The sequence below is a fragment of the Heliangelus exortis genome, chromosome 22 (genome assembly GCF_036169615.1).
Source record: "Heliangelus exortis chromosome 22, bHelExo1.hap1, whole genome shotgun sequence".
In the NCBI taxonomy this organism is placed as follows: domain Eukaryota; kingdom Metazoa; phylum Chordata; class Aves; order Apodiformes; family Trochilidae; genus Heliangelus; species Heliangelus exortis.
Window position 1 is genome coordinate 2143108 of NC_092443.1, and position 24384 is coordinate 2167491.

At 59.0% G+C, this 24384-nt stretch overlaps 1 protein-coding gene across 1 annotated transcript; it reads left to right on the plus strand.

Moving 5' to 3' along the window:
• Positions 1-1745: 1745 nt before the first annotated feature.
• On the plus strand, positions 1746-20132 carry NPDC1 (neural proliferation, differentiation and control 1). The gene is given in 9 exon segments (XM_071766035.1): positions 1746-1896; positions 12625-12768; positions 17077-17184; positions 17285-17464; positions 17579-17645; positions 18094-18248; positions 18251-18392; positions 18491-18587; positions 19900-20132. Coding segments are annotated over 9 exon segments (1065 nt in total). The 5' UTR covers positions 1746-1802; the 3' UTR covers positions 19978-20132.
• Positions 20133-24384: the final 4252 nt, after the last annotated feature.

Sequence of the window (24384 nt, forward strand, 5' to 3'; positions counted from 1 at the left end):
AACAGGACCAAGTTTGCCCCAGTAACTCCTTGGTTTTGCCCAACATCCATCCCAGTAACCCTCCAGCCCCACCTCCCTGCAGGACAAAAACCATCAGGTTAAAGCCGTGGTTACTGACCCAGGCATGGGCACTTGCCCCAGTTGTCCCAGCACTGTTGCCCAGTGTTCTTACTGGTCCCAAAGGTGTGTGATAAAACTGAGAAGCAACTAATGAGTAAAGAGCTGTAGCAGAGAGCAAAGGAAGTGCATGGTGTTTCCTTTGGAAGGAAAACCCCAGGCTCACCCAGGCACCTGGCAGGAGAAAAAGGCCAAGCAGTAAAAGGAAGAAAGAAAACTTTCAGACATCTCTTCTGCTGGAGGCAGATGACAAAGCTGCAAAGAGCTTTGTCCCTAGGGCTGTCCCCACTCCCTGCTGTCACCCCTCTCTGCCTGCAATGCTGCAGGAGGGCACCAGCCCCTGCCAGAGCCCAGCCTGGCATCCCTGGCACTCCACAGCCCCAGCCACTCACTCTTGGCAGACCTTGGCAAGGCACAGAGAGGGCTGACATTGAGCCAGGGCACCACTGACACTCTAACGGGTTCCCGACGGTGCCGGCGGCTGGGGCTGAGCCCAGGCCATGGGAATCCCTCCACCAAGAGCTGGGGACAGGAATGGCATCCCGTGTTGGCCAGCAGGATCCCAGACAGCACGTCCCATCCAGCATCTCATCATCCCACCCGTGCTAAGGTCTCGGGTCTGTGCCCAGAGCAGGATTTTGCCAAGCTGCCTGTCTCAGCATCCAGAGAAGGGCAACGGAGCTGGGGAAGGGTCTGCAAGGTTTAATGTTAATTAACGTTGTCCATCCTGCCCAGCACTCAGCCAGCAGGATGCAAATGAGCAATGGCACCGAGCTAACAAGAGCCCAGAGTGTCCTGCACCAGTGCATTGGGTGTAGGATAAGCCCGGGACAGGTGGCCTAGATAAAAGCACAGAATAACAGAATAATTTTGGTTGGAGAAGACCTTTCAGATCAAGTCCAACCATTAACCCAGCACTGCCAAGGCCACTACTACTGCATGTCCCACAGCACCACATCTCCACAGCTTTGAAACCCCTCCAGGGATGGGGACTCCAGCCCTGCCCTGGCCAGGTTGGGCCAGGCCCTGACAACCCTTTCCAGGTTCCCAATCTCCAACCTAAACCTCCCCTGGCACAACTTGAGGCCAAAAGTTCCTCTTGTCCCATTCCTTTTTCCTTGGGAGCAGAGCCCAACCCCCCCTGGCTCCAACCTCCTCTCAGGGGGTTGCAGAGAGCCAGAAGGTCTCCCCTCAGCCTCCTCAGGGTGAACACCCCCAGGTCCTTCAGCAGGTCCTGGTCAGACGTGTGCTCCAGACCCTTCCCCAGCTCTGCTGCCCTTTTCTGGACACGCTTCAGCCCCTTCTTTCTTGTTTTGACAGGCCCAGAACTGACCCAAGTGTTGCAGCCCAAGGTGGCGTGTTGATCCCCCAGTGACAATGTCCACGGGGGTGCAGGATGAAGGGCAAAGGGTGCAGGATGAAAGGTGCAGGGTGCAGGGTGCAGGATGAAGGGTGCAGGATGAAGGGTGCAGGATATAGGATGAAGGGTGCAGGATACAGGACGAAGGGTGCAGGATGGAGGGTGCAGGGTGCGGGATACAGGGTGAAGGCTCCAGCTGTCCAGCGCGATGCTGCGGGGGGGCGGGGAAGGGGCGGGGGGGCTGCACAATTCCCCGCCCTTCTCCGGGTCCACCCCCTCAGCGCCGCTCCCGCCGCCGCCCGCAGCCGCCGCCGCCCGGTGGAGGATGGTGGGGGCCCGGGGCTCTGCCCCCCGCCGCGGAGCTTTGCTGCTGCTTCTCGCCGCCCTCGGGGCCTGCCGCCTGCGCCTCGCCCGTGCCGGTGAGTGCTGCTCCGTGTGTGTCCCCGGTGAGGTTGTGCCCCCCCATCCCCATCCCCACAGCCTCCTTCGGAGGGGCAGAGGGTCCCGCTCCGCACCACCGGGAGAACGGGGATGCTCAGCATCCTTCCCCCGGGCAGCGTTGTCCCCCCCGCCCCTCCGGGGTTTTCTCTCCCCTCTCGGTTCTCAGCCGTCCCCGGGGATCTGCAGCCCAGCGCCATCGTCCTCCTGCCCGCTGCTGCAGGCAAGGCCCCGGCAGCGGGTGGCACCGGCCCGGGCTCCGGTAGTGGTTTGGGTTCCCCCCGGTACCGGAGGGGTTGGGGAGGGGGGGTCCCGATCCGGGAGCGGGCGAGGAGAGCGGACCCGAGGGAGCGGCCCGGGGCTGCGGGCCTCCCGAGCGCCTGCACTGAGGGAAAAAAAAATATCTCAAAACAAACAAAACAATTAAAAAAAATAAAAAGCTGATGAGGTGGCCGAGCCACGTCCGGGGTGAGCGTTGGGGATTCCCGGTGTGTGACCCCCACATTTTTATCCCGGGGCTGCCGCGGGGTGGGGGAGTTGCTGTCCCCCCGAGGGATAAGAACTGCCCGGCTCTCATTCCCGCCGTCACCTCCTTTCTGTTGTCTTAGGGGTCGTTTTGTCGTTTAGGGTTTGGTTTTGGTTTTTTTATATATATATAATTTTGGGGTCTGGATCAGTGCATTTTCCCTCCCGGTGGGTCTGGCCCAGGACTTGTGCCATGTTTGGAGCACAGGCGCTTCCATATAAATATCAGGAAGAATTTTTTCAGTGTGAGGGTGACAGAGCCCCGGCCCAGGCTGCCCAGGGAGCTTGTGGAGTCTCCTTCCCTGGCGACATTCAGAGCCCACCTGGATGTGTCCCCGTGTGCCCTGCTGGAGGTGACCCTGCTCTGACAGGGGGGGTTGGACTGGGTGATCTTTCGAGGCCCCTTCCAGCCCCTCACTTTCTATGATTCTATAATTTCTATTCTATAGTTTCTACGATTCTATAATTCTATGTCCCCTTGCTCTTTGCCAGGGTGTGTGAGGCTGTGATGGGCAGAACTCCCTCCCCTCCCACCCACCCACCCACCCACCCACCCACCCCCCCTCTGCCTCTGCAGGGACCCCGGGGGTGCCTCCTCTGCCTGCCCCAGCCCCAGCCCCAGCCCCAGCCAGGTGCCATGTCCTGCCTCTGGGACAGCCTGTCTCTCCTGCTTTCCGCCTCGCTGGCCTCGGGAGGAGCCAGGGAATGCCTCCTGCCTCCCAGCATTGTTTTCCGCATCCGATATTGTTTTCCCTTAGATTGTTTCCCTGCTCTGGGTGCTGGGCAGGCAGCTCGCTGTGAGCTGGGGACAAGACAGCCTTGCCATGCTGCTGCCTGATCCCTGGGAAGGCTGGAAGGTGCAATTTATTTATTTATTTTTTATTTATTTTTTAAGATCTCCCAGCAGCTCAAAACATCCGGGTGTTTCCATTCCGGGGGTTGGCAGTGGAGGTGGGGATGCTCCTGCTCTCTCCCTCTGCGTGGCTGTGGAGGCCGGGGTGGTCAGGCTGGGGGTGACGCAGGCTGTGATGGGAGGAAGGTGATGCCAGCAGCTCTGATGCAGCCACTGATCCAGCATAATCTCTACTGCCTCCCAATTTCAGGGGGCTGGGGAAGGGATAAGCTGCTGGGCAGCTCTGCCAAGGGGCTGTTGTGGGGAGGTGGCAGAGTTTCCCTTTCCCTTCTCCCCTTCCCAGCCCCAGGAGGCCATCAGCAGCCTGCTCCAGGGCTGGGTTACCACACACCCTCAGCACAAGTGGCATTGGGATGGACAGCTTCACCTCTTTCCCCAAAGGAAAACTGGGGAATGGTTTCTTTGGGCTGTTTCCAAGCACCTCATTCTCATATCACCATCAGGAAATGCTGATGTCAGCATCCCACTGCCAGCAGGACAGGATCATGCGGCACATGGCAGTGAGCACCTCCAGGATGGTTCCTCCTGGGGATGGCTGGGGCACTCAGAGGAGCATCCCTGGGATGCTGGGCAGGGAAAGGAGTCACCCCACAGCCTTCCTTCCCTCAGTGCAATAGGGGAGGGGAAACATTGGCAGTTTCGTCCCCTTTTATGAATTCCCTTTCTGGGTGGATAGGTCAGAGCACGGTTTCCTGTAGGGACAGCTGCAAGGGGAGAAGTGGCTCCTGTCAAGGCAAGAGCTGAGGAAGAAGGTTCCAGGCCAACATAACCATGTTTTCCTGCCTCTGTGGCTTCAGCAAGGCTTCTTCAAACAGGGGCTGCTGTCTCCTCCCCACCTTCATCGGTTGGTGCTGCAACCCAGAGGCCCCCTGCGAGAGATGCTGTCTCCTGGGATGCAGCCTGCACGTGTCATAGTGACATCCTTGGCTTGCTGAGGGCCTTGAAGGGAGGGCAGCAGCTGGCTTTGGAGGTGGTGCAGCTGATGGTTGGATTTCAGTTGTCTCTGCTCTCCTTGGCTGTGTGTTTTCCCCCTGTGTCGCTACCCGGCACACCCAGCCTGGGGAAGAAATGCTTCCTCGCTTCATTTGCTGGCTGCATTTCCTGGAGCATTGCTGAGAGTCAGATTTTACACACCTTCTCGAGTAATTTGGTTGCCAAATTTCATCTATTATTATAAACAAAAAAAAAAAAAATTTTTTTTTCCAAATGGGATGATGGGCAGGAACCTCTTTAATAAACCTGAAACCCTGGCCCTGCTGCCACAGCCAGCACTTTGCACCAGAAACGCCTGGGGAAGCCATTCAGCAAAATCTGAGTGATCCTTTCCAGTCCAAGTGACCCATTTGGCCAGGTGTGAGCTGCCAGCTCCTCTCTGCCTTTCCTCTTCATGCTGCTCCACAGAGATGTGGGTGGCAGCAGGGATGTTCTGACACCAGCTGCCCCAGTTCTGTGGTGGCACAAGGACTTCTCAAGGTCTAGAGCTGGGCATGGCAAGGCAGAAGCCATCAGCCCTGTGGGATTCTCCATTTCTTGGCTTTTGATTTGCCTGCTTTGCAACCACCATGCTGGGGTGGGAGTGGCAGCAGGGTTGGGGCACAGTGGTTGTCCCCAGGGACCATCATCCTGATCACTGAAGATGGGGCAGCTCCAAGGCCCTCTTGGGAGCCTCACAGCAGTGCCCAGTGCTGCATGGAACCTTCAAGGGACTCTGCAGAGCATCCTGAGTGGTCCTAAGCCCCCTGACATCATGCAGATCAAATATTCCCAGCCCCAGCTATTTCTTGAGACACAGAGAAGGTCATCTGTGTCCCTCTGGCAGCAGTGGCACTGGCAGACAAGGGTCCTGATGTTGGGATGTCCTTTTTCATGGGTGCAGACCAAGTGTTTCCCACCAGACAGCCAGGGTGCTGCTCCCCTGAGAGCTGTGCATTACTTTTCAGTTTAGTTTTCTGTGGGATTTTACTCTTGGATATAAGATATAAGGCCCTCCCCAACATTTCTGGGTAGGGGCTCACACCATGAGAAAGGAGCCCTCATGGTGAGGTGTGGGGAGCTTGGGATGTGGGCACCCCGTGGGGCTCCATGGGTTGGGACCTGCACCAGGGACCCAGGCAGGGCTCCATCAGCTGGAAAAGGAAGAGGAATGGGTGGAAAGAGGCCCCTGATCTCCACGATCCCAGTTGCCAGCATGGTCAGCATCAAGTAGGAGTTTATGGAAGAGATGTGGTGAAAGTTCCTCCTCTCCTTTTGCTGCAGCTCACTGGGGACCCACAAGCCCCTGTGTCCCCCACCCATCCCCATGGGTGCAGGACCTTGGGGAGTGGAGAGGAGTGTCCCAGAGCCCAGGAGATGCTGCAGGTACCCTGAACAGGGTCAGACCTTTCGGATTCACAGCTTCTCTGGCAGCTCCAAGCGTGGGTTTCGGGTCCACAGGGTGTGGAGTGGGACTGCACTGCCCAGAGGGGGGGTCCTTGGGGCTGCCATGGATGGCAGAGCCACCCTCCAACCCAGGGACCCCTCAATCCCCAGGGACTCCTGGGTCCTTCCCGTACAACAAAGGTGAAGACAGCTTTGGGATGTTTGCCTGAAACAGCTCTTCAGGGCCCTGGGGGTATTAAGGGAGATAATCGGCTCAGCTCTGCCTCACATACAGGGGGGCCTGGGGACAGGGGGGGTTGTGTGGGTGCTGGGGACAGTGTGGTGGGGTCACTGGGGACAGGTTCTGGGGACTAGAGTGGTGACAGGGATGTTGGGGACAGGAGGGGTCATGGTCTGGCCAGTGTACTGAGGACAGGAGGGGTCACAGTATGGCTGGGACAATGGGGACAGGAGGGGTCACAGGGTGGCAGGGGTGCTGGGCACAGGTGAACTGTGGGGACACTGGGGACAGGAGAGGTGATAGCATGGTGGTGGGGGGGCGTTGGGGACAGGAAGGGTGATGGAAGGTACTGGGGACAAGAAGGTTCATGGGGTGATGTGGGATGGTTAGATAGGAGGGATGATGGGGGTGCTGGGGACAGGAGGGGTCACAGGAACAGGAAGGGTGACAGGATGGCCTCTCCCCAGGTGCAAGGTGCTGGGGACAGGAGGTGCCATCAGCCCCATCCCTACCCTTATTCCATAAACACAGTGTCTCAGTGCTTCATCCCACTGGGGGACTCTGGGGCTGCTCCCCGATGGGTCCAGTGGCACCCCCGGACCAGCTGCCCCCCAGAACCTCAGGGCTTGGCCTCAAGGCTACTGCCAGCACCCAAGCATCTCCCTCCCATGTTTGGGTTTTTCTCAGTGCCACAGCTGCAAGGTGACCAGAGCCCCAAATGGCAGCAGCAGGCCCGTAATTAGCTGCTTCATGAGCTAACAGTAATTGCAATGGGAAGAAACTGGCTGTTAAGTGCTTTGAATTGGAGGAAGGAAACACAGCCAGAGCAGGTCCTGATCTCTGTCTCTTCCCATCCTGGAACACTGTGGGCTGGCAGCTGCCCACCACGACCAGGACACCCCTGGGAAGGCTGCTGGGGTCTCTCCTGGAGGGATGGAGGGGGGAAAAGCTTTTGTGGGAGGGAGGTTTGCTTTTTTGGGGGGACCCATCACTTCAGGGGGGTGAAGCAAGAGCTGATGTTTGGGTGTGCTGATGGGGACCCTGCACAGCACAGGTGACCTGTGGGCTCCTGCTCCCTTCCTATGGGAAAGAGATAGTGCTGGAGGTCAAGGTGGGAAAGGCACCCATGGGTGCTGCCCTGTGCTCAGCTGGGGTCTGCAGGTCTCCCCCCACTCCTGGGGAGCTCTGCCTTGGGCACTCATCATCCTGCATCTGTCAGGGATTATTTCCCAGCCACCCAGTAAGCCATGAGAGAGGGCAGTCCCGGTAAGCTGCCAATGTGACACATCCTGTGTCTGTAATTCCTGGCTTCCTGGCTGGAAAGGAGGTTACTCCGAGTGAGAAGGGAGGTTTCCCTGAGCTGGCCACCTCCTATTAGGATAAAACCCAAAAGAACTCTCTGGGTCCAACTGTTTTGGCAGCATCTGCATCCCTTTTCCTGGAGCCCGGGATGCTGCATTCACCAGCACTCCTGGGATGCAGCTGTACATCCCACAGGCACCCCATTTTCTGGATTCAGTCCTCCCCCCAGTTTCTGGTCTCTGTCCTGTTGGGATATGATGTACCACAGGTTTTTGGGGCTGAGTCAGCATGGGTGCAGTTGTGGGTGCAGCCTGAGTGGGCTTGGGTGAGGCAGCCCTGGCTTTTTGGCTTGTGGGGACAGGGGTCCTGCTCCAAGGTGCTGGGCAGCCAGGCAGCTCAGTCCCTATAGTGCCCAGAATGTGCTGATAAGTGGTTTTGTCCCAGGCTGGGACAGTGGTGGCAGTGGGAAGGCCATTGCCAGGTGTGTGGGCAAGACAGACAGACGGACCCCCCGCCTGTGCTGCCACCACCACCCCCGAACTGCCTCGGGGTGTTTCATCAGCAGGATCATGCTGGTGCAGCTTTTCCAAAGGCTGCAAAATGTCTCCCAGCAGCAGGGGATGGCAGCAAGGTGTGGGAGGGTTTGGTTTTGCTGGAGAGCATCTGTCCCCAGTGGGCACAGCGGGGCCGTGCCAGGAGCTGCTGCTCCGCTTTTATTTCCAGCCCACCCGTGGGAGTCTGCAGTTGTCCCACGGGTGGGGGCAGGAGATGGGAGCTGCCCTCTCACACCTCCACCTGGGACACTGCTGGGCCTGCCAGGAGAGCCCACTGGTGGCCATGGCTCTGCTCTCCATGGCTCACTGGGCCCACAGGTGGTTGTGTCTCTGTGGGTCCTGATCCACATGTGCCCCGTCCGTGGCAGGAGGAGCCTGAGCCCTCCCTTTGAGGCTGCTCAGGGTTTGGGTGGCTCTGTGCCATGAACCCACACACACTGCAGGGCACAGCCCACCCTGGTGCTGCCTGTCCCCTGCCACAATGGCACCACGAGGGTCTGACACCCTGTCACAAGTGCCACGGTGTTAGCACCCGGTGTCACCACACCGTACCTGCGTGGGTCAGTCCTTCCCACCCACTTCTGGAGTTGCCCCACACCTTGGCCCTGGCCCCTGCCTGCTTTGCCCATCGCCCTGTGCCAAACCCAGCAAGTAAAAATGAAATATTTAAAAAAAACAACCCAACCCTTGCCCCAGCCCTATTGGTATTTACGTGAGCAAAACCTGATAAACAAGGCTGAAGTAGGTGGGAGGGACACAGCAAGGTGCTTGTTGGCACGGGGTGGCAGTGGGGACAGCCTGGGGTCCCTGCTATGGAGTACCCATGACACTACATCTCACTGCTTGAGGCTGCCTGCTGTTCCCTCTTCCTCCACCCCACTGTGCAGGAGCAACCTGAGATTTTGGGGTGTTTGTAGAGCAGGGACTGGCATGGAGGAAAGCTGGGGTCTGTTTGGGGTTGCTGAGGGTTTGGCATCCCCACACCCCTGGGGCAGCCTGGGTGTGGCTCTTGGCCCTCAAGTTCCCCTCAGCATTGAACCCAGCAGGTGACAGGCAGGTCCCCCAGCACCTGGCTGGTTGTAGGATGAGGAGGAATGACCTTAAAGCAGAGCTGGCAGACCCTGCCTGCCACCAATCCACCATGGCCTTGACCGTGGTTATCCCTCCAGCTGTGTGCCAGCTGGGCTCAACCTGGGAGCAGAGACCTGCACCCCTGTTCCCTCAGTGTCCCCCCATGCCTGGTGTGTGTCCCCATGCCTGGTGTGTGTCCCCGTGCCCTGTTTCAGTGACTGTCCCCCCCAGGGCCATGCCTGGCTGCCATCTATGGCCTCGGGGATGGGGTGAGCTCCCTGCCTGCTCCCCAGCTGCAGCCGGTGCCAAACTGGCTCTGCCAGCTCATACCAGTGGCACCAGTGCCTGGCAGCCAGCAGGCTGGGCGTAGGTGTTGGTGCTGCCAGTGCACAGAGCGGAAGCACTCGGACCAGTGCTCAGAAATAATTAATTATCCGCTCATATTAAATTTTATCCATCTGCAGAAGTGACACAGCGAGGGCGGTTTCTCCCAGCCACCCAGACGTCCTCCCTGCTGTGACTCTGGGTTTTTTGTTTTTTGGTTTTTTTCTTTTTTCCACCTGTTTATTTTGGCACAGGTGTCACAAAACTGCTTCACCCAGGGCTGTGTCTGCCAGCAGCTCCGTGCTCTGCCCAGCCATAGCCACACACTGCCAGAGCTGTGTCTTGTGGGGGGATCCTTGGGGCTGAGGGCCTTGTGCAGAGCTTCCCCCCTCCCCAGGTAACCAATTTGGGGTTTGGGTCTGTTTGTGCACACACCTTGGGGCTCGCATTCCAGCATTTCCTCAGGGCTCTTCCCACTCCCACACATCTCTGGCTTGGGCTCTGCTCACACCTGCAGGGAGCTGCCTGCCTCCCCCAGCACTGGCAGCTTCTCCCACCCCCACGGTGGGGACATTGGGACTCAGACGTGTCCCTGTGGCTCCCAGTGCTCAGTCCCTGGCACCCAGCCTGGCACCGAGGTGCCCACCCTCACTAGCCCAGCCTTGGAGCTGCCCGTGGGCTTTGGGGTTGTGCCAGAAGCTGCTCTGAACCCCACACCCTGCAGAGCACCCAACACCAGGATATCTGCTCACCAACCACCTGATTACACACAGGGACATTTATCAGCTCAGCTCCCGCCCATCTCACTCCAGTCCCAGCCTGTGACAGCTGGGCAAGCACAGCTCGTTCCTCAGAGATAAGGTCCCACCTTTGTCTGCTCCAGCCTGGGCTTTATTTAACCGGTTGCTGGGCACTGGATTGGGGCTGCCCCCCCCTCCCTTCTCCCACTGCCCTGAGGTGTCCCCAGGGTGGCTCCAAGGGGGCTCTGAGCTGACTTTGAGGGTCCCACGGGGGTCTCGTGGTGCTGGGTGGCCACAGGAGTGGGGTGATCCACGCCAGGGGATCTTCCTGCCACTAATGAACAACTTTTGCCAGCACCTCTTTCAGGGTTGTCAGGGTTTAGCTATTAAACAGAGTGACAGATGTTCTCTGTTAATTCCCCTCCCTGATAAAGAAAGGAGAGAGAATAAGGGAGAGAGACTGATGGGTTGGAAACTAAACTACACAGCTTTAATGGAACAGGAAGGATAAATGATGTGCTGGCCCAGAGCAGGGGGGGTGATGTGTTCCCACGGGTCTGTGGGGTCTCTGATGTTTCCCCCAGAACCTGGCAGGCATGTGGCCCCCATCTCTTGCCCCACATGTATTTTGGTGGTTTTGTGATTTAAAACAAAGTGGCCTTGAGAGCGAGCTCAGGGCGGGGGAAGCAGGCAGCTGAGTCCAATTTCTGTCCTTAAACACCTGATTATTTTCCCATTAATTCCCCCCCAGCCACACAGCCAAGCCTTCTGCTTTCCTTAGGGAACAAACCCAGCACCATGGAGCAAGGGGGGGCCTTGAGCCAAGACCCCTGAGCTGTGGTGTCGGGTGTGGGGTTCAACCAACCCTAATGGCAGCTGCCAGCAAAACCCTGCAGGGAAAACCACTGCAGCAAGGGCAGCTCTGCCCTGGTGTGGCACTGCCAGCTGGAGAGTGATGGGCATGATGCCCCAGGGGGTGCAGGGGGGGGGCATTACCAGCAGTTACACCCTCTGCTGAGCAGTTCACTGGGAATTAGGGCTGTGCAAGGGGAGGTTGTTGGGGGTGGCATTCTGCACGTGTTGCTTTGGGGTGGCATCCCACACTTGCCATTTTGGGGTGGTGTGCTGCTTGGTAGCTGTGCCCTTGCTGGGGGGATCGTGGTGGTCCTGGTGCCTCAGTGGCTCCGTGCTGTGCCAGGACTCCCCAAGATGCAGTGTCTGGGCACACAGCCTCTGCCTCGTCCCCTCAGTGTCCTTCAGGGATGAGGTTTCTCAGAAAAGCCCCAAACTTTCTGGGAGGCTGTGCTGCAGCAGGGCTGTCCCCGGTGTTCCATCCCCCAGGCCATGAGGACGGGCAGGCAGCGGGCACTTTGCCCACAGTGTTGGTGTGGGTGGATGGGAGCTGCTGGGGACAGCGTGGGATGGTGCCTGGAGCTGGCTCCTGCTGTGACTCATGGCTGGGCTGGGGGTGGCCAGGCCTGGCCCTGCTCCCCTGGCTCTGTTCCTGCCTGTGGGCAAAGGGTGGGCATGGCCACACACTGATGCAGGTGGAGGGCAGGGATGGGGTAGCTGTGCCCCACACCCCTGTCCAGATGTGCTGCCCCCATCCAGCTGTGCCCCCAGACCAGCTGTGCTGCCCCCATCCAGTTGTGCCCCTCTCCATCCAGCTGTGCCCCTCTCCACCCAGCTGTGCCCCTCTCCACCCAGCTGTGCCACTCTCCATCCAGCTGTGCTGCCCCATCCAGCTGTGCCCCTCTCCATCCAGCTCTGCACACCCTCATCCTGCTCTGCCCTGAAGCCAGATGTGTCCCCATCCCGTTGTGTGTCCATATCCAGCTGTGTGCCCCCATCCAGCTGTGCTCAGCCCAAGACACCAGCACGCTGCCATGAGCTGGTGACAGGAGGTTCTCTGTGCTTGTGCCATGGCAGTGTCACCTCCCCTGGCAGCAGCTCCTGCCATGGTGTGTCACTGGGGGAGGTCTGGGTCCCTCTGATTTAACCTGTTGCCATGTCAAAGGAGAGGAAACTCAGTGTACTGATGATGATGATGATGATGATGATGATGATGATGATGATGATGATGATGATGAGTACGACCTCTCATGGCCATGCTGAAGCCTGGGGAAGGTTATTTTGGGTTGGTTTATTTTGACAGCCACCACATAAGCACTGGTTTTGGATTGGTTGGATTTCAGCTGCCAGCTCTGCAGGAGTCAGGGTTGGTTGGTTTCCTGCAGCACCCTGGGCTTGGACCATCCTAAGGAACAGTGACACACTGGGCTTAGAGTCATAGAACCATAGGATCAGCTGGGTTGGAAGGGACCTCAGAGCTCATCAAGTCCAACCCTTGATCCACTCCCCCCATGGTTCCCAGCCCATGGCACTCAGTGCCACATCCAGGCTCTTTTGAAATATCTCCAGGAGAATCCACCCCTTCCCTGGGCAGCCCATTCCAATGTCTGAGTGTCTCAGAGGATGGCAGCACCCTGGGCTTGGGGTCCCATGCAGGAGGACACAGGCACTGCCTGCTCTCCTTGGCTTTCCCACAGTGAGGTGAGGCCACGGGCAGCCCTGGTGAGACCCATCCACACCCAGTGATCTGCCCAGGAGGGCACAGACAAGCCCAGGGGTGTGTTTGAACCCTCTCCTCTTCCTGACCCTGTTTTCTCCTGTCCCTGCAGCCGTGTCCTGCCCGAGGAGCCTGGACTGTGCCCTGCAGCGCCGGCAGTTCTGCCTGCCTGGCTCGGGCAGCTGTGGCCCCTGCCTGCCTTCCTTCCAGGAGGACAACCGTGGCCGATGTGTCCAGAAGCAGCTCTCACTCAGTGGTAAGTGCACATCCCCTGCAGGTGCCCCTTCCACAACCCCCTGCCCACAAACCCACCCCACTCCTCGGCAGATGCAGGAGTTTTCCCCTTCCTCAGGGCAAGCTCCCACCCCCTGCTCCCCATCCTCCAGTTTCTCCTCTCCCTGGAAGCTGTTTCCCTCCCACCCCAAGCCCTGGCCCCACAAGCACAAGGAGGTTTTAGGCTGACCCTAAACTCTTCACACAGCTTGGAAAGCCATGGGAAGAGCTGTTCCTGTGCCACCACCTCATGGTTTCTCTTGTAGCTTCAACAGGCAGGTGAATTAAGACTAATTACAGCTCCACACAATTATTTTTGCTTTAACTGAAGTGGAGCAGCCTCTGTGCATGAAGAAGGAGCCAGAACCTGGCTGAGCCCCCACACACCACTCATGGGACCACCTGAGTGCAGAGTAAGGGCTCTGAGTCCTCCAAACCATCTTCACCACCGTCTCCCAGCCTTCTCTGCCTACTTTTTGCTCTCCCTGCCCCCAAAACCCTCCTGGTAAAGGGGAGTTGGTTTTCCCTTGGCAAGCAGAGCCTATGGTCCCAGCTCCTGCCTGTGATGGGCATTGCCTGGCCTTGGCATGTGGTTGAGCTGGTACTGGCCAGGAAACATCCTCACTGGCACTGCACTGCCATCCCCACCAGCACATTCCTTTTCCCCCACCTCAAGTCCTAAAGTGTCCCCTAAAACACACAGGGTGGCTTATCCCATGCTGGGCACTGTGAGCAGAGAGGCCAAGCAGGGGCTGGCTGGGCCATGACAGGGCCCAGAGGGGCAGCCCCCCACTCTTTGTATCCACGGGGGGTCTGCTGGGGTTTTGGGGTGTGTTTGTGTTCTGGTTCCTTTGTCTGGGACACGCTGTGGGTCCAGCTGGGAGCTGGGATGTAGCCAGAGCTGTGGCTCTGCCCATGCTTTGCAGGGGGTGGGCACATGAGGGGTGGCAGAGTTCATCGTGTCCTTTGTGCCCTCAGCCTCCTGGCAGGAGGATCACCCCTTAAAGCAAAGGAGAGACCCCCCAAAGTGAGAGAGACCCTTTGTGATTGCTGGAGGGTATGGCAGTGGGATGAGGTCCAGGCTTGGTGTCTGGGGATACGGGGACAAAGGACAGATGTCCCCAGCATGGACCCCAGATCTGCAGGTACCAAACAGCTTTGTGGTGTATTTTTGAATGTGAGATCTTGGGAGCAAATTCCCCTCTCTGAAGGGCTGTGCATCTGCTGGCATCTCCATAGCAACCCTGCTCTCTGCTGGCTTTGGCAGGGAGCTGCATCCACCCAGCATCTTCACCCACTTTGGGCAGAGGGCTGTGAGACCACGGTGGCACCATCCAGCCCCAGCAGGGACACTCAGGACCCCATAGTGAGAGGAATGCTCCTGGGAATGCCAGGAGCATGGAGCATGGCCACCATCCCGTGATCTCTCCCAGCCCTGTCCTCTTGCCTCAATCAATGCCACCACCTTCTGGCAGCCGAAGAGCAAGGACAGAGAGGAAAAAAAAAAAAAAAAAAAAAAAAAAAAAAAGGAGGATCCCCTCTCAAAATCCTGTTCTGGCTTGCAGGGGGAGTGGTTTTATTTCCACGGGTGCTTTTGCATCCTGCTTGTTCCTCAGTCTGGCAGCAGCACCCAGCTGTGAGCATGCAGAGGAGCTGTGATAGCTGCATTTGGGGGGGGGATGCAGTGCAAATAAAGGGGGCTGCAGTGGCACAAGGATGCCAGTGACACCAATCCTGATGAAAAGGGGGCCAAAGCTCATGGACTTGAGGGATCCCCCCTCCCCACTTGCTGTGCTGCCACACAGGAGAGCATCAGCTATCCTGGGGCAGGACTCGAGGAGTAGGAATTTGTAGGAATTTTGTGCCCTCCTGTGGACACGGTCAACATCAAGTTTCCTCCACTCCGGGCAGAAGCCACACGTGGCCTTTGTCACTCCCTGATGTCCCCAGAGCCTTCCTGGGAGCTGGCTGGGACTCTGGGAAGGGGCTGGGATGCTGTGTGCCAGCCTGGCTGTGCCCTCCCTGCTGCAGTGGTGGGACCTGCCATGAGAGGGCCCCTGTGCCCTGTGCAAGCCTGGTGCAAATCTTGTGCACATCCTGAGCATGTGCTGTGCATGCCCCGTGTGCACCCTGTGCATGCCCGGTACCTGCCCAGCGTGCTCAGCTCACTGCAGCAGGGCTGGGGGCACCCTGGGAGATCTTTGCCTCTCTCTTGCAGCCAGACCCAGGGCTTGGGGCAGCCAGGCAGGAATTAGGGGGTCACCCCATCCCCTGGTTCCTGGGGAGCAGCCCTGCTCCAGTGTTTCACCCCCCAAGGTGCCCAGCAGGATTTGGCCCTGGGTGCCAGGCAGGTTCTGCCCAGGCAGCATTGCAGGGGGGCAGATGTGGCACTGCCAAGGGAAATCTCAGCTGCCAAACAAAACAAGTGTGTGGGGATTTTTTTTTTTTTTTTTGCTGCTGAAAGGGAACTTGGTGGTAAAGCTGGCTCATGCAGGTGAGCAGCACTGCCAAAAAGCAGCAAACAGCCCAGCAGCCTCGGTTCTCCCTGTGCCACTTGGCACTGCGGGAGGCTCAGAGCTGCCCTCAGATTTTCTGGCGTTTTTTTTTTTCCCCTTTTCAGCTACATCTCATTCATCCTCTGACGCATCAACTGTGGCAGCTGCATCTGCCCAAGGCACAAAGGCACATCCTGCATCCTCCAGCCCTAAAAGTGACGTGTGTCCAGACCAGGATGTCCCCCAGGTCCCATGAAAATGAGGACAGACTGAGGTGGAGAGCCAGAGCCAGGGTGTCCCCATCCCGGGCACAGGAATGTCTCTATCCCAGGCACAGGGCTGTCTCCACGGGGCACAGGAATGTCCCCACAGGGCTCTGACACTCTCCCTGTGCCAACTCCCCTGCCTGTCTGGAGAGTCTGGAGCTGTGTTGGTCCCTCAGCCCTCACCAGCAGGCATGGCAGTGGTGGCACAGCCCCAAAGCTGGCACCGTGTGGCCCTGGCTCTGCTTTCCAAACTGCTTTGGGGTGCAAATAACAGGGTGCAAAGGGGCAGGGAAACCCAGGGTGTGTGGGGTGCTCCAGTTCCTGCCAAGGGCAGGAGGATGGAGAGGTTCAGGGAGCTGGAGGACACGGGGACGTGGTGACAGTGGCTCTTTGTGCACTTGTTTAAAGTGTCCTTCTTTTAAACTGCCTTGTGCAGCTCTGAGTCACAGGCATCTGAGAGGCCTTTGTGTGTGGCTCCTGAGGGAACTGGGATTTCTTCCCAAACATCGGGAGAGAGGAGGGATTCCAGAGGAACTGTGATTGTTATAACCTTGAATTATCCAGGAACTTCGCCTTTGTACATCTTGATTTACCCTCCAGGGCTTCCCGCTGGGAGCAGCCTGAATGCGGGCAGAGGGAGCAGGGCTGAGAACAGGGATGTCTCCTGCCTTTGAAGTTGAGTTTAATCCTGTTAAAAACAGAGTGAGGAGTGTCAGAGGCTGACACTGCTCCACAGGCTGGGGACAACAAGGCCATTCCTGCTGTCACCCCACGGGTGGGCACCCCAGGCTAAGGTGGGGGCTCTTCCTGTGCCCCACGCCAGGGGTACCCAGCCCTTTGTGGGTCCCCAGGGTGCACCTCAGGGGGACCCCTCAGGCATGTGCTTGTGAAGTCACCCCTGAGGTGCTCAGCCAGTCCCTGTGGGCATGGGGTGGTGCCCACTGCAGGGAGCACCCTGACCCCCACCCCAAAGGGGCTGCATCCTGATGGTGCTGAGCAGAAACCATCCCCTCAGCTGGAAAGAGGGGTCCCCCCAGCTCCTGGACAGTCCTGGATGATCCCCCACCCTGGGATAGCTCCAGCCCCCCAGGCCATACAGGACAGGACAATGGGGGGGGGGGGGGGGGTGAAGAGGGGGGGGGAAGTCACCATTCAGTGTCCCTTGCCTGCCAGAGCTGCCCCTTGTACCCCATGGGGTGGCTGGGGGGGGTTCTCTCTGTCCAGCTCTTGGCCCCAGGAGGAAGGTCCTGAGCACTGGGCACTGGGCTGTGACAGGGTTCTGCAGCACCCACTGTCTCTGGCATGGGGGGTGGCTGCAGCATCTGCTATCCGTGGGGTGAAAAGCATCCTAAAAGAAGCAAGGACACCTGCAGATCCCAGATCTCAGCTTTGGGGCTGCTGTTGTGCCAGGGGGCTGCATCCTTGGACTCCAAACCACTCACATTTGCTCGTGCAGGGCCAATGGTCTCCATCTCGGGGGGATGCCTGGTCCCGAGGTGCCCATCTCATCTCCCCTCTCTCCCTGCACAGGGCAGACATCCCTTCCCAGCTTGGAGGAAGAAATAGATTTACTGGCAGACGTGCTGGCCAGGCAGGAGGCCCCTGGCCCCCAGGCACTGCGGGATGGCAAGCCCAGGAGTAAGTACCTGCTCCCCCCTGGTCCAACCCTCACCCCAGCTGGGTTTGATCTCCAGAGCTGCCCGGGCATCTCTTCTCACAGCTCTGCCTTCTCCCACAGCCACCCTGGTCCCCGACAGCATCAGACAGCGTGTGGCCAGCGGGCTGAGAGGGGGGATTCTGCAGCAGGGTCCTGCTGGCAGCAAGTCAGCCACAACCCTCCCCACCACCACCACTGCCACGGTCCAGAAGTACCCAGTGGAAGCATCCCCCATCCCTTCCAATGACAAAGTGGTGCTTGGTGAGACCACGGGGTTCAGGCGGCTCCTGGGAGGGTGTTTCACGTCCTGGCCAGGGAATTGTGGGCTGGTGGCACCGGGCTCACCCTCTGTCCCCTCTGTGTCCCCTTCTGCAGGGCTGATCGTGGTGTGCACAGTGGCCGGGGTCTCGGCGCTGATGGTGGCTGCAGTCTGCTGGTGCAGGTGAGCCAGGGGCTGCCAGTGCCAGGCAGTGCCTCAGTTTCCCTGGGCCCTGTCCCAGTGTCCCTGGGCCCTGTCCCTGTGTTTCTGGGCCCTGTCCCAGTGTTTCTGTGCTTCCCAGGCTTAGGTGGGGCAGGGTGCTGGAGGAGAGGCTGCCCTTGCCAGTCCTGCAGGTATGGGGCTGAAGGACAGTGATGAGACCCCAGGCTCCTAGGAGGGGGTGGCACCTGGTCTGGGCATCTCTGTGGTGCTGGCACTTACACCCCCGGCACACTGGTGCCTTGTGCCCAGGTCCTGTAGGGTGGAGGTGGCTGTGCCTGGGGGTGCCACCCATCATGGGTCCCATCGCAGGGAATGTGGGGGAGGGCTGATCCCCCCAAGGGTCAGTGGCTCCTGTACAGAGTTGTCTGCTTCTGAGGCTGCTGCTGACCACTCTCCTCCCCCCTGGCAGGCTGCAGAAGGAGATCAGGCTGGCACAGAAAGCTGACTACTCAGCACAGCGAGTGGCCAGCCCCCTGCCCTATGACAAGATCTCGGTAAGTCCCCCACATTCTCTCACAGGGTCTTTGTGCTCAGCTCAGGTGTTTGCTCTGCTTGAGGAGCTTCCAACACAGGGGGACACTCCCCTGCTAGGCTGGAGGTTCCAGGCCTGTCTTTGCTCTCTCTGCAGCCCGGGGACAAGACACTGGCTCAGAGTGCCCAGATGTACCACTACCAGCACCAAAAGCAGCAGATGCTCTCCATGGAGAAGTAAGCAGCCCCAGGAGCAGGCAGCAGACCTCATTGCTGGACCATATCCTGCCATTAACTGGGGTGCTTCACCCCCCTCTCTGCATCCTCTCCCCCAGGCATAAAGAGGAGCCCAAGCTGCCAGACTCAGCATCATCTGACGAGGAGAATGAGGATGGAGACTTCACGGTGTATGAGTGCCCTGGGCTGGCTCCGGTATGGGGGGTGCAGGGCAGCTGGGGAGGGACCTGTCAGTGCAGGGTGGGATTCAACACATCCTGAGATGTGCAGTGCCTCATGAGGAGTCTTTTGAACCTGTCCTTCATAAGACAGGCTGAGGGATTTGGGGGTGTGCAGCCTGGAGAAGAGAAGGGAGCAATGGGGAGACCTTAGAGCACCTTCCAGTGCCTGAAGGGGCTCCAGGAAAGCTGGGGAGGGACTTGGGACAAGGGCCTGGAGGGATGGGATGACGGGGAATTGCTTTAAACTGGAAGAGGGGAGATTTAGGTGAGACATTAGGAAGAAATTCTCAGTTGTGAGGTGCTGAGCCCCTGGCCCAGGGTGCCCAGAGAAGCTGTGGCTGCCCCATCCCTGGCAGTGTTGAAGGTTGGATGGGGCTTGGAGCACCCTGTGCTGGTGGGAGGTGTCCCTGACCATGGCAGGCTGTTGGATTAGATGACCTTTAGGGTCCCTTCCAACCCAAACTATTCTGTGATTCTATTAAAGCCTGAGATGATCCAGCTCCTCTGCTTCCCCCTTGTGCCCTGGCCAGGTCCCACCAAAGCAGGTGCCCTGGTCTGGGTGCCATGGCACGGGGCTGTTCCCTGGGGAGCACTGGCCCATGTCTTTGGGAACAAAGAGCCAGAGCAGCCCTTGTCAGAGCCACCCAGCCCCTGAGGGATACCTCGGGCTCTGGGCATCAGGATCGGGGAGCTCATCCTGGAGCCTCCCCAGCACCTGGACCTGTGACCCCTTAAAGCCAGGGGCAACTTTCCTGGCTGTCAGGGCACCCCAGGGAAGGGCAGCTCCTAACAGCCCTGGGTACAAAGAGCACAAAGAAACCCGAAAGGATCCTTTCACATGGTAATGACTGCGGAGCCCGGCCATCAGGGCCCAGATTAAGGGTCATCATTAGGTCTTTGCAGGCCCATTAAAGGGCACTTGACAGCAAGTCTGGGCAAGGAACCCCATTCCTACCAGCCTGGGGGTCCTGTCCTGGGGTCCCCAGGCCCATCCTGGAGTCCCCAGCCATGCTGTGTGGTCCTGTCCCATCCAGGACAATGGGTTTTACCCCAGCATCCCGGGCCTGGTGGGAGAGGCAGTGCCTTTCCAGGGGAGACGATGGGATCCTGGTGTGTAACACCCCATCTCAGCCCCACGAGGTCCCCCCCCTCCTCCTCCCTCCCTGCTGGGCTGAGGTTCAGACCCAAACCCCTTGGGACAGGGCATCTCAACCCCATCCAGTTTCTGACCTCCTGCCTTTTCCTTCCTTCCCTCCCCCCCCATCCTGCTCCCTCCGCCATCGCAGACTGGAGAAATGGAAGTGAGGAACCCGCTGTTTGACGACTCTTCCTTACACCCCTCCAACCCCAGTTCACACCAGTAACACCCCCTCCTCTCCTCTGCCCGAGCTCGCTCCAGACTCTGTGCCTGACGCCAAGGGGCAACCGCGCCGGAGGGGCAACCACAGGGAGATGGAGGGGCGCGGACCGGTGGTGCCAGGCTGCTCACACCTGCCCAATAAACACCCACTAACAGCTATGGGAGGGGGGGATCGCCCCCGTTTCCAGCGTCCTTGTCCTCTTTGCTGCTGTGATCGCATCCCTGCCTGCCCTTCGCTCACTGCTCTCGGGAACCAACCAGCCCCGCACTGGGAGTGGCCGCTGATTCGGTACCGAAACTGGGAGGGCCACAGCACTGTCTCCGCATTTGGCTTTAAGGAGGAGGCTGCAGCTGGGCTGGTGCCACAGGAGCTGGGAAAGGGCTGAAGGGGGGGTTGGAGAGCAGGAAAGGGGGCCAAGGGCGTTCAGGCAGTTCCATGCCTGCAGAGGAAGGTGTCGGGGCTGCCGGCCTGCCCAGAGCCCCTCTGATAGGGATGGAGACTGAGGTTCTGGTGGTTGGTCTGCCTCTTTCTCCCCTGCCTGGGAAGCCCCTCACAGCAGGGTCCCACTTGGGGCAGAAGCAGGAGCAGCTCAGGCAGGTGCTGGCATCAGTGCCAGGATGCAGCTTCTGATGCTGGCTGGAACAGAGGCTCTGCCCTGTCCCTGCACAGACTCCTTCCCCTTCTAGGGGTGCTGTCCCTCTGGGGCCCAGGAGCATGGACCATCCCAGTGCCACTGGGGACCCCATGCCAGGCTGTGCCAGCAGGGCAGCAGCTCCTGGGTTCCAGCTGGGCTCTGCCCCTGGACTTCGTGGGGTGAAAGATCAGAAAAAGTGTTCAAGGTTTTGGTTTTAAGCTTGTGTGGCTGTGGAGGAGGGAGTGAGACTGATGGGCTCTTGGCAGGCTGGGAGGGACAGCCAAGACACAGCTTTGGTGCCTCTCTGCCCCACAGAGCCCATGCCCTCTGCAGCATCCCTGTGGAGCATCAGCCTCACGCTTTCTCCATGCGTCAGGCAGGGCACAGTCTCCACTGCTCCATCCTGGGTACCTCCCAGGCTCCAGAGATATCCCTGCATCCCTCCATGTCCTTTGTCTGCATCCAGGCTCAGCACCCCCAACAACACATCTTTGCTGGGACCCCAGCACTGGTCCCCAGAGCCTCCCTTGTGCAGTGGCCATGACCCCTCTAGTGCAAGGCCTGGGGTGGGTTTGGGGCTGCTTTTCACAGATGTGGCTTGATGTCCAGACCCTGTCGTGGATTGTCATGGCCACAAGTGACCTGTTGAATGCACGTGCTGTCTTGCATAAGGATGGCCTCTTGCACATGGGTGGCCTCTTGCACACATAGGAGCCGTTGCACACTCAGCATCCGTTGCACATGCAGGCAGGCACGGGGCCTGTGCCCGTGAGTGATGGTGATGTGGGAAGGTCCCTGGCAGGTCGCTGGCTCTGGCTGTTGTGCAGATCATTTCCCCCTCACTCCCGTACCTGTGGGCTGCCGCCCCTCTCCCCATGCCCCTCGGTGTTGTATGGATTGTAGTTCTTTTAAAAAGAGATTTTATTAAACGAACATGTTTGAGACCCATGCGAGTGTGTGGTGTGGGGCCAGCTCCCCACTGCGGGACCCTCAGGCTTGGGGTGCTCCTCCCAGGAGCGGGGTGGGATGGGAGTACAGGTGAATGCTGCGGGTTCTCCATCCCAAAAGCTTCCTTGGGGAACAGCAGGACCCCTGCAGCTGGAGCAGCCTCCAAACACTTCTGCAGACCCGGTGAGAACCGGAGTTTTATTGTCTTGCTTCTCGGTGCCTGGCAGGAGAGGTTTTTTTCAAGGAAGGGCTGGATGAGAGGTTGGATGTCCCTGCCCGCACCTCGCCCTGCAGCACCCAGCACCCATCCGGCCCCTGCCCCCGAGGGCCGGGCCCTTCGCACCTCTGCGGGGCCAGCAGATAAGGGCTATCGTGTCCCCCCATTGTTTGGAGCCTGAGCTCCCTCCCGGCCCTTTGATCACACCAGCCCCCCCATCAGGCTGATACGATCTCGTCTCCTCCTGGTTTCGGCAGCCCTGAGGGTGGGTGCTGACTCACCACCAAAACGCCCGGGCACCCTCAGGGGTGCTGCACTCAGCCCCTGCTCATAGATGGCCCCGGGGGGGTCCAGCCCCAGGCAGGCAGCATCGCACCCTAAATCATCCAGGACAACCCCAAAGCTCACCCCCTGGAGAAACTCAGCCTTGCACCCCATCTCTGAGGTCCCCAAATTTTACCTGCATTTGCTCTCCGAGACCAGAAGCCTCTCAGAGTGCACCCAGTCTCTTGATCAGCTCAAGCTTAAGGTAAACCCTGGCTTCTCCTCCCAAGAAGAACCCTTGGCTCAGGGACCCCAAGGAACCTGTGTCCCCACGGCATGTGTGGACAGAAGAAACACTTCTGGGAAACTATTTCTGTGCTGCACACATTCCCGTGCTGGGGGCAGGGTCTGTGCTCTGCCCCAGCCGGTCTGTGCCTCAGTTTCCCCATCTGTAATGCAGCAGAGAGGTCTGTCTGGCAGGTTCAGGCACCGTGGTGAGGGGGGGTGATGCCCACATTACACCCCGGGCTTGGTAATGCCTTTTTAATGAGGTGACAGAACCATCTCAAAACAGCCCTCATCAATTTTGTCCCAGCCGGGTTTGAAAGCAAAAAAGGCCCATCTGGGCCAGCTGCAGTCAAGCAAACTGGTTCCATGGAGGAGCTTCAGCATCCCTCTGAGGGATGAGGCCTCTGGAGCTGAGGTCCCTGCCCAGCCCTCCTCACAAACCTGGGGTGAAGACTGTACCCAGCTCCTGCCCAGCTGTGCAGGGCTGCAGCCCCCCAAGGTCTGAAACCCCGGGGATCCAGCACATCCCCAAAGGCTTTGCCATCACCTTCCCCTGGAGACAGAGTGGGCTGACAGTGAATAAACCATCACCTCTCATCATACAGTTAAAAACTTGCCTCCAAGCCAAACCAGTGCCAGACTCATCAAAGGAAAGTCAAGTGGATGCACATCTCTGTCCCCCAGCTTGCTGCCACCTCAGTGAGCCACGGATGCATTCTGCTCCCCTTCTAGCAGCATCACAACCATCCCTGGCTGGGTCACGCACTGCAGAGCCGGGCCCGAGCCTGGAGCATGAGCAGGCTCCAACCACGGGGGTGACAGGGACACACCAGCCATGCAGCTGATGGAGGGAAGAACCCTTCCTTCTCCTGGAGCAGGCAGGAGGTTATGATCCAGCCAGGTCCCTCCCATCCGTGCACGATGATCCCGCACAACAACGGGGCCGCTCACACAGCCTCCTCAAACGTGCCCCATTGAAATGTAGGGGGGGAGCACGCACCGAGAAACCCCACTGACTCCCTCCACATCCCCCAGCTAAAACCATCACGGCCACAATGGGCCCCGCTCCTACAAAGGGGCCGGTTCAAAGTCAACGTCTCTCTTCCCCTCCGCCTGTATATGAAAGGCAGCAGGAATGCGTTTGAGGCCTCGTCGGGCTGGGGGGCTTCCTGGGGGGATGGAGAGAAAGAGCAGGTTGGCAGGAGGAGGGGATCCAGCCCGGGAACAATAAATCAAAGGAAAAGGGAGTTACTGCCCGGCCAAGGAGCTTCTGAAACCCTGGGCCACAGCGGGAGCCCGGGAGGAGCAGGGCTGATGGCTGCCATCAGAGTCCCGCAGAGAGACTTCCTCTGCCTGCTGGCAGGGACAGGCAGGGTGCAGGCAGTGAAACAGGCACTGGGGAGGCAGTGGGGAGGCAGTGGGGAGGCAGTGGGGCCTGCCTGCTCAGCACCTGGGTGCCAGCACCCTCACAGCAGGGGATGGGGACCTGGCTCTCCCTTCCCCACCGCCCGACCCAGTGCCTGGTGGGGATGGTGCCTCATGGGGCAGTGCTTCCCCTCGCTGGTTTCACAGCCGTGGGGCTCATTCATTACCCACGAACCCACTGAAGAGCTTTTGCACCCTCAGGTCACTTTCCTGGAGCTGCCTTCCCTCCCCAGAGCAGCCTGGCACAGCAGGACTGGCAGGCTGGCACATGTCCAGCCAGGAGTCAGGAATGGGCTTTATTACCAGCTCATCCTCTTACTCATTCTCTTTTACTTACAGGGATATCATTAGGGTGATGTTCCATTAGGAACGATGTTCCACTCCTCCCAACATGTGACAGCACCCTGTGCTGCCCCAGAGGCTGCTGGTATCTGGGTGCCAACCCCTGGGTGCTAATCTTTAGGTATTTGTCCTTAAGTGCTGGGCCCTGGGCACATGAGCTGGGCTGCCAACCCTTGAGGAGGAGTCTCTGGGTATGAGTAGGTGCCATACCCTGGGGTTTTGTTTCTGAGTGTAAATCCTTGGGTGCCAGCTCCTGGGTGCCAGCCCCTGGGCATGAATCCCTGAATGCCAG